The sequence below is a fragment of the Sinocyclocheilus anshuiensis genome, unplaced genomic scaffold (assembly GCF_001515605.1).
Source record: "Sinocyclocheilus anshuiensis isolate Anshui unplaced genomic scaffold, SAMN03320099.WGS_v1.1 scaffold552, whole genome shotgun sequence".
NCBI classification, from domain to species: domain Eukaryota; kingdom Metazoa; phylum Chordata; class Actinopteri; order Cypriniformes; family Cyprinidae; genus Sinocyclocheilus; species Sinocyclocheilus anshuiensis.
The window spans coordinates 1226098-1236234 of record NW_015554362.1 but is presented as its reverse complement, the minus strand read 5'-3'; the positions used below and the strand labels follow the sequence as shown (position 1 = coordinate 1236234).

Below are 10137 nucleotides of genomic sequence, written 5' to 3'. Positions count from 1 at the left end.
TATATATATATATATATAAACTGACCTGAACTTATATATTATGAAGTTCACATTTTTATTGTCATCTATACTAAGGTGAAGGCTTTGCTAATTAAGTAATTACTTTATATGACATTTACGCAGCAGGCATAACTTGCTGACTGACAGAATGTTAAGTGTGTCCTGATCAGCTTTAGAATGAACAAATCCTACTGTTGTAAAGGTTTTGGCTCATGAATATTTAATAAGCTACTTGACTGGACACTTTCTCAAGCTTATGAAGTGATTTCTGCATGGCCCAATTAATGTTCACAGTCCCACACTAAAACTTACTAGAATTTCATGTTAGATGATACATACAAGACATGTTTTTGTAGTCGAAAAGCACACAATGGAATGCAACAGAACAGAAGTGTTTTTAATAGATTTTTTGCACATTTGCACACTGCCATTTTCACTTTCAAATGCGAGGGCATGATTACAGTCAGTTAGGTGAGCCAATTTAAGCATGCGAGAACCATTAATGCAACCTAATGTCATAAAATCATGTGTTCCAGTATATGTGTATTTTTAAAAATGGTGCTCTATAGCAGTGATTTGAGGAGGGAATTGGTTTGGCCCACTCTTATCTGCTGAAGTAACAGAATAAGGGTCAATTTTTCGAAATTGAGATTTATACATCTTCTGAAAGCTGAATAAATAAGCTTTCCATTGATGTATGGTTTGTTAGGATCGGACAATATTTGGTCGAGATCCAACTATTTGAATATCTGGAATCAGAGGGTGCAAAAAAATCAAAATATTGAGAAAATCGCCTTTAAAGTTGTTCAAATTAAGTTCTTAGCAATGCATATTACTAATCAAAAATTAAGTTTTGATATATTTAAGGTAGGAAATTTACAAAATATCTTCATGGAACATGATCTTTACTTAATATCCTAATGATGTTTGGCCTAAAATAAAAATCTATAATTTTGACCCATACAATGTATTTTTGGCTATTGCTACAAATATACCCCAGCAACTTAAGACTGCTTTTGTGCTCCAGGGTCACATATGTGACTTCCGCCTCGTCTGTGCAGCATCTGTACACTCTAAATGCATCTCCTGCCTCGATACTCTGTATGAAATTACAGATGTACTGATGCACTTTAGTTCCCCATCAGACATTGGCGATATGAAATGCTGTGTCCCTTCAGAGAAAAAACAAATGTATCCCATCAGGCCTTGGGCCGAGTGAACTGGCTCTCTCAATGGGATCGAGGATGAGTTCTTGCTTCTGTAGGACTTAGGAGAAGAAAAAACCCCAGTGGATTAGTATTCAGAGAGACTGTGCAGACGGCATAATTAGACAGTGAGTGTATTTGTTCTTCCATTAACCCCAGGTCTTTCTCCATCTTTTTCTGCTCTGAGTGGTCGCAAAGTACCACGTTAAGATAGAGGAGCAGTCTTCCATTTAGCTCTCCAACTTGTACTTTAAAGCAACAAGCGCCGCTCTTCACATTCATGGCTGTTTTGAGCACAGACAGATATTTTCCCTCTCTGGCAATCTTGAAATTGAAGCTTGCACATATTAATATTCTCCTTAGAACCGTCTAAAGCACATGATCAAACATAAGCCTGGAATTAACATCCATCTCAGGTCATCCGATAGCAAGTGGTCAGCTGAGATGGATTGCTGTTTACTGCATCTTAATTAAGCATAACAATTTGCAAAACGTCTGATTATTATTGTTCTCTAATGTATTTTTAATGTAGAAACATGTCTGATTGGGGTCAGGAAATTCAGAGCTTTTGAAAGGAATAGAAATTTGCTGAAAATGTACTTACCCTCAGGCAGTCCCAGATGTAGATGAGTTTTTTTCCTCATTGGAACAGATTTGGGGAGATTTAGCATGACATAATTTACTGGATCCTCTGCAGTGAATGGGTGCCGTCAGAATGAGAGCCCAAACAGCTGATAAAAACATCACAATAATCCACACCACTCCAGTCCAAAATCTGCTTGTTTATATTAAAGAAATCCATCAAGACATTTTTAACTTCAAAACATTAGCCTACTTCTGACTAAATAACTCTATCCATAATTTTGGTTTATCCAGTAAAACGGTCGTCTTGTCTGAATCAGGAGAGAACTCTGCACAGAACAAGCACTGTTTACAAGCAAAAGCAGTCCAAAACAGCTCTAAACAAACATGTGGGTGGATTTTGATGTGAAAGATAACAGGAGATTGACACTTTCACTGGAGCAAGCATTATTACAGATTATTAACTGGTATTTTGGCCAGAAATGACGGATTAAAGTTAAGATGCTGTAATAATGGATTTGTTTCTTACAAACACACAGCTTTTCACTTCACAAGACATTAGCCTATCTGATTACTTGTGGATTATTGTGATGTTTTTATCAGCTGTTTGGACTCTCATTCTGACGGCACCCATTCACTGCAGAGGATCCCATTTTGAGCAAATTTTCATTTTTGTGGAAAGCATTTTTGTGAGCACTTACACCAAACTTTTATAGTTTTATCGTTTATAGGTTTGTTCATATATCATTTGCCTGATTTATATGCCATTTTATTCCTAAAAACATGGTGAAAATGTGTTTTTTCTGGATGTTGACAGTATTTTTTTTGATTTATGCAGTGACAAAAAGATCCAAAATCTCCTCTGTAAAAACCTTTAACTCTAATGCCAACAAGACTTGATCCTGGCTTTATCCAATGTTCAGATTGCTGCAAATGCATATGCAATGCATATTTAATTAGATAATGCCTCTTGTATATTTATAACCTTTCAGAAAACTTAATTCAAAACAATTGTCTTACTATACTTCAATTAATCTGGGGAAAGTAGGGTGATATCAGTTAAACTTTCACATGTTAAACTTTCACTTGCTTTAAAGGAACAAAGTTTTAAATAGGAAAAATATCGAAACTCTTTGGTTAATTTTGAGTGAGATGCTAACGGTCTAATCAGATTTAATGATCTATGCTAAGCTGCAGCTAAAAGTGCTACCGCCAGACCCGGAGATCAGCTGAATGGATTCGAAAATGGTAAAACTCAACTGTTTAACTCTAGGGGAGTTGGAAAATGAGCCTATTTTCAAAAATAGTGGAGTGTTCCTTTAAGACTAGTAGAGCATGAAAATCTGCCTTTTTTTATTACATGCCTAGTTAAATGCTAACCAGTGTGTGCGCATGCAATTGTGTACCTGGTTACACCTCGCAAATCTTCATGCAATAAACTCATATAAATGTTATTTCTGCCCGCTGTTGCTCCTGCAAAGGCGACACAAAGACACTTTAAACACCTTTAGGGGGAGAAATTGCATCATATATTATTCAATTTGCTTCGGCGGGCCCAAATTTGGTTTTGAAAGAAATGTTTCCTCGCAGATTCCTGATCAGGCTGTGTGTTTGTGTGCATCTGCAGGTGGTGTTGAAGATCATTAAGCACTACCAGGAGGAGGGCCAGGGCAGTGAGGTGGTTCAGGGTGTTCTGCTTGGCCTGGTGGTTGAAGACCGTTTGGAGATCACGAACTGCTTCCCCTTCCCCCAACACACCGAAGATGATGTCGACTTCGATGAAGGTGAGGTGCACGGCAATCTCCAGAGCTCCAATTTCTGGACGGTTAATCATTGATGATTGCGCTCTGCGCTCTAGGAAGCAGCGACAGAGGGATTATTTGGATTTCAGGGCGAGAGAACTGTGAAAAAAGGGAATTGCTTTTCGCTTGTATTTTTTAAATTTTTTATAGTGTAATCACGATTCGATTTGATTAATAGAATTTGCGTTAAAATACCTGCTTTGTGTGGGGCGACTGTATTTTATGTCGCCACACATCCGAAACAAGCGGCGAGCGGTGTTCCTGAATTAATGAATTGCTGTTTTATACATCATTAAATCAAGACAGTGACTAAACGGTCAACTCTGATCCTCTTAGAAGCATGAAAAACAAAACTCTTCATATTTGGAAGAAATTACACAGAAAGCTGGCAGTGCAGCAATACTGGAACACTCCCATTGTAATCGATAAAGCTGTCACTGCAAATTTACAGTTTCAATGCAACTGTTTGATTCCCACCAACACTCCCATTGCAATAAATGAAGCTGTTTAAAACAGGTTTTTTAAAACTAGGGTATAATATATTTATGCTATTTATATTTTAATAATAATAAATAATAACAATAACAACAACAAATAATAATAACAATTATTATTAGTAGTAGTAGTAGTAGTATGAGGAGTAGCAGTAGTAGAAGTAGTAGTTTATTAAAATACAGTTATTTATTATTGCAAATATAAAATATATAAAATATATTTAGTAGTGGTTTAGTAGTTTATATTTAGTAGTAGTAGTTTTTAAAATGTTGTTTCTTTAATGAAATTAGTTTTATTTATTTTTGTACATTTTTGAGTGGTCAGTAATCATTAGATTAGAGCAATCACAATTATTTTGAGATGTGCTGTCAGCTTAATACTAAATAAATTCTTTCCAGAGGATGTTTTAGTGATTTGCTTTGGCCGTGTGAGAAAATAAAATCCAATAATCCTATTGTCCTATTTTTAAGTCCTTGGGTGTAAAGTGTTTGAAAACCCCTGGTCTACACATTTTAGTCATGTTAAGTCATATTGAACATAATGGGAATATTTTAGTTTTGTTGCATTGCATGTTGGGTTGTATTTGGCACAACATATAGCGAATCAAAAGTTATTCCAATAATTTTGTTTCCAAGTATGATTGTATGATTTGTGCATGATGTATCTGTGGATCTAACTGCTTGGTTAAGGCTGGTTGTCAATTTTGCATACTGACTAATTTAAGCATTTAAACCGTTCATTCATGCACTCAATAATAGTCTTAAATATTTTAATTGCACATCTCTACCCCTGCGGTGATTTTCGTATCATACAGGGATATTCTGCAGTTATTTGTAGCTTGCTTTGCGCTTCTTGCTGTCTTCACTCTCCAGTTGTAGTATTGCATTGTTCTGTCCATGACAGGAAGTGTTTATTAGTTTTCTCCGCTGGCCTGGTCCAGTGGTGGTTGTAATTATCTCCTGGACCTTTATCAGCTTGGCGTCAGGCGTCTTGGAGAGGTCAGCCCCCATCCTTGGCACTTTGACTGAGTGAATGACCTTGCCGTTAGATGCTGCTTGTTAGCGGCGTTGAACCGTTCGGCTGGGCAGAGCACTAACAAGCTGCAAGTCCAGATGTATCGGCACCAGAGACCAAACCGGTGATGGTGTCCAAGGACGACTGCTCGGAGACGCTGCTTTATCTCTTCAGCCGGCGCAAGAAATATCGCACCCTAATGCTGCCGTGGCTTGAATCAATACAGCAATGCCTGTTATGTGGATCCAGTGATACACTTGCTGTGATAAGAGCAGGCCTGAACTCAGGTACTGTACATCTGCTCATATATTTACCACAGGGATGCGCTCTGTTATTTCAAAGCAGCCAATAGATCAAGAGGCAGGTCTCTCGCTGTTCACTCTCAGCAGTGCATGAAAGTAGATTAGTAATTCAAGTAGTTGCCACCAGTCAAATTTCTCTGTTCTCCATACTAATTTTGTTATTGCATTAAATTATGCTAGTGAACCCACTCGTTTAACAATTAAATTGAAACTCACGAATATAGTGGGATTTAATAGACTAAATTAATTAAACATTGCAATGATTAAATATGTAAGGGAATGTTGCGATAAAGCATAATGAAATGTAAGCATAAATACATGTCATGTCCTATTTATTTATTCATACTTTCCCTTATGCTTATATTTATTGATTTAATTCATGATATATTGATTTGTTTTTCATTTTAAGGGGTATTTCAGGTGTTTTTCACATCCTTTTTTGTTTTGTTTCACACCTTATTTATGCTTGCTTTTCATTGTACTTTAATGTTACTATTTCAGCATTCCATTTTCCATAATTTTATATGTAAATAATTCTTTTTTTTTTTTATTTAGTTTAGTCTGTTAAATCCTTCCATATTCAAATGTTTTTCAATGAGATGAACATTATGTTAAGTTTTTATTCAAGCAAACAATCAACAAAATAAAATTACAATTACAAGCGCATCATGTTTATTATTATACACAGGGGCTCCAGACTAACATTTGAGAGCAGTGGCACCAGCGCCACTAAGTTCTACAGATGGTGGCGCCAGGAGCAGATTTGGTAGGGCTGGGGGAGGTGTGCAGGAGTATTAATATATAAATAATTTAATCATAAAATGACTATTGTTTTGCATTAATAAGTGCAGTTACTAATAATATTACATGTCCATTTCTTGTCTATTTTTCTTTTGTTTATTGTTTATACAGATTTGACAGTAAAGCACTAAGCTTGAGTTAAGATGCATACAAAATGTACTTTTATTAACAAGAGTAACAAGTGTAAAATCAAATTTTTATATAGAAAATGTATATAGTCCACTCTTATTAAATGTACCATTATTCTTCTAGTATATGGAACTGACCAACTTCAGTGATTGTGTGATTTAGTAGCAAATTGAAGAAAAGTTTGTTTTTCAAGGCACTTTGTGACTTTTCTTACTTCATGCACAAAAAAAGTGTAACTATCTGACAAAATCTGATTTGTTGATGATTTGATATTTTATAATAGTGATTTTATCATTTCAAAATATAGAAAAAAAGCCAATAAGTGCTCCTCTGCTGTCGTCTACTGGTTATAATTGTGATTTGATGTATTTTTTTTAATTTTGCATAAGTGTTTGTTTACCACAAAGTATGTTTTGGTCATCCCATTAAAAATAACATTCAAACTGGATAATTTTAGAGCTTTAAAGTGCTGGAAATAGTTGTGTGAAATGCTTGTAAGTCATTGAAAAGTGCTTGAATTTCTCTCTCAAAAGGTTGTACAAACCCTGAAATGAATAATGTAATGCATTTGACTATTTCTACCACAACACCATGGTTACAGTTAGCATTACCGCTTCTGGTTTCCTGACGTATGTCAGCGCTGTTTATAACAGAGAATTCTGTGCAGAATTGCAATGATTCTCACTAGATCTCGCAGCAACCTTATCATTGTGCGGCGAATTCAAACGCTTCTCACTGGATCTCGCAGCACTCTTGCATCTGTGCAGTAACAGTGTCGCGAAATCAACTTTGGCTCCCGAGTAAAGCTGTTCTGAGCTCGGACAAGTTTGTTTGCGTCGCGGTGCGAGCTGAAACGTAGCGTGGTTTAGTTTTGCTTTCGTTTCGTTTGCCGTTTGATGTTTCTCAAATGTAACAGAAATGGCAGCGCTTATAAGTTGGACAACGTGGTGGTCGCGCCAGTGCGACCGCACACAAAAATTCGTTGCACCGGCAGAAAAAATGGTCGCAGTCTGGAGCCCTGATACATTGCCCTTTAAACATTTGGAAATGCTTTAGGTTTCAGAATGGGATTTTGACAAGCCTATATCAGCATACATTTTGCATTTTCTATCATTAGTTTTGATTGCATAATGGCAATAAATGCACATAGCAGTCAGACATTCTCTTTTTGCAGCTGATGCCTTATTATCGGATTAAGCTCAGCCCAAGTTTCTTTTGTGATGATTGCTGGATTAGAGCACCTTTATAGCCTTACTGATTGATTGCCAATTAAGGTTGGTACTAAGGGTGCTTCGATCAGGAGTTTTTGGGCCGATCATAGTTCGTCGGTCACAGGAAGCAGTATCTGCCGATACGATCACTGATACCGATCTTTTTGAAGCCTTTTTATCATGTAGATTTATTTATTGTGATGCTCCAATCAGGATTTTTTACAGACATTCATTCAGGGCCTGAATTTCATTTTTGAAAATGGGGGTAATTCCCCTCTTGGTGACTCTTGTGGGGGGATTTTTTAATTTGACACTCAGCACAAGCCTGATTTGGTGAGCTGTATGTGAGGCGGCCTGATATGTGCACGCTTTGAGCGTGCCTGAGTGCACCGTCTCTAGGAGAGCGCACGAGTGCTGAATGCTTTAAACACTGGCAAGTTTTAAAAAGAAATGCAGATTATAAACTTTAGTGACGATGCGACACTGCCTTGATTGTGCAAGTGACAATCCTGCAGCTCGCTTATAGTGCAGAAGCAATGTGGTGATTTGAAGCCATTTGTGCATTTTGAGATTGGAAGAGAGCGAGTATGCGGTGATTCACTCTCGCTGTTTGTGAAATTATGTCTCACAGAAAGTTTTCAAATTACTTTGTAATTACTTTTAATTTGTATATAATGAAGAAATATGAATTGTACCTCACCTTCAGCTTTATAATTATTTGCCCGCGCCGGACAGAGATTGAGACGGTGCCGCTGCATGTCATGCCAAACCTCTCACGGCAGGCGCGTCATCAGCTTGAGATCGGTTTATGAGATCGGCCTTTATAGAGACCACAGATCAAACTTCCTAAAGCGATTAGCGGCAGATAGCGGAAGCCAATCAGTCGGAGCTCCCCTAGTTGGTACATAACAGACCAATTAAAATCCACTTTAAAGACGGTTTATAAATAGCTCCAGTATTGTTTTGCGTTCAAAAGTTATATTTTTTTATCTAATGAATTGATTTCATGAATTGTGTTTGGCATTTATCAATACAAAATCATACGGATTTGCTAATATTGTCCGAAACCCCACTTTTCCTAGGGCACTTCTGAATGTAACTTAAACTAAGATAACCTTACAATGGTTTGTAGAAGTAGGAATGTGCACTACGAATAATCTTACTGACATTTAAATGGAAATTTTGTAACTGGCTAGTCGACTAGTATAAAAGTAAGAAGCATTGTGTGTGTTTCCATCAAACAGGAAAAAACTTAACTCAACACTGACGGCATCAAAAGCAGCTGACGGGCTGAATGAGAATGCAAGTTCAACTATCTGCCGTTTTGATGGCGCTTTTGGATAAGCTTGTTTTTGTAGTTCCTTAAGTTATCGGTCATCTGCTGACTGCATGCAGCGATTTGAAAGCAGTTGTCTGTCATTGAGTGTGTGTACAGATATTGTAGAAAGACAAGTGTCATTGCATTTTATTGTTGTTGTTTTATTTTTAGTATAGGTACTTTTGACATCCCTATATGAAATAAAAACGTTGTCTGCGCGTGGCTATGTAGTTTGGCTCAACGTGAGCTGCCTGGTAAGTCCTGTCTCATGGACCACACTTGCGGCTCATCAGTCATTCCATTCTATCAAGCACACGTTGTGTGTTTTTTTCTGTCTGTCTGCATGATGAGTAATGGGATGTGGATAAGTGGAGCTTAAATTGCAGCAGATTGCCCGTCTATAGGACGCTGAAGGAAAGTTTCTCACGTCTGCTCCTGATATTAAGATAAGCTGGCATTCCAGACCAGAAGAATTGCCTGAGGGTTTTTTTTGGGAATGTTTAAGGCACTTTCCATGCTTTTTTGTAGGATCTATTAAACAAGATAAACTATTGTGTAACAGCCCTGGCCCCCTGGAAGAACTCCTGCTCAATGGAACAGGGCGTGGCCATGGGGATGGTTTGCAGAAGGACCGTTGTCACGACAGACGCCTCCAACTCAGGTTGGGGGGCGCTGTGCGAGGACATACGACTTTCGGCCACTGGTCGAAGGCGGAATAAGGCTTCCACATCAACTGCCTGGACATGCTAGCAGTATGTCGAGCCTGTCAGTTCTTCCTGCCAGTCCTAAAAGGACACCATGTGCTAATCCGATCGGACAACATGTCTGTGGTGTCCTACATAAATCGCCAGGGAGGCCTCTCCTCGAAGCGTCTCTTCACTCTGGTAGAGCGCTTCTTGGAATGGGCTCAACTCAACCTGCGCTCCCTGAGAGCAGCGCATATACCGGGCAAATTGAATGTAAAAGGTTCTCCTGGTGGCCCCCCTTTGGATGAACCAGCTGTGGCTATCAGAGCTAACTCAGCTGTTGATAGCGGCCCCATGGCCTGTTCCGCTGAGACAGGATCTCCTCTCTCAAGCAAGCAGGACAATATGGCATCCTTGGCCCTGCACCTCTGGCCGCTCGACGGGAGCCTTCGAGCCTCCCAGAGCGAGTTTTGGACTCAATTTCGGAGGCTAGAGCCCCGTCTACAAGACGCCTCTACTATGAAGGTAGAATGACGTCAAAAAGATTTGCATACGCAGGGTAAGAGTTGTGGAAGTGTACATAAGACTGTAA

The 10137-nt window shown here is 38.3% G+C and overlaps 1 protein-coding gene across 1 annotated transcript in view; it reads left to right on the top strand.

The window, feature by feature from the left end:
* LOC107671468 (eukaryotic translation initiation factor 3 subunit H-A-like) overlaps positions 1-10137 on the top strand; it is a 71150-nt gene that overhangs the window by 14506 nt on the left and 46507 nt on the right. Inside the window, exon 2 of the mRNA XM_016464390.1 lies at positions 3415-3571. Within this exon, the coding sequence (XP_016319876.1) occupies positions 3415-3571 (157 nt within the window). The remainder of the gene's footprint in view (positions 1-3414; positions 3572-10137) is intronic.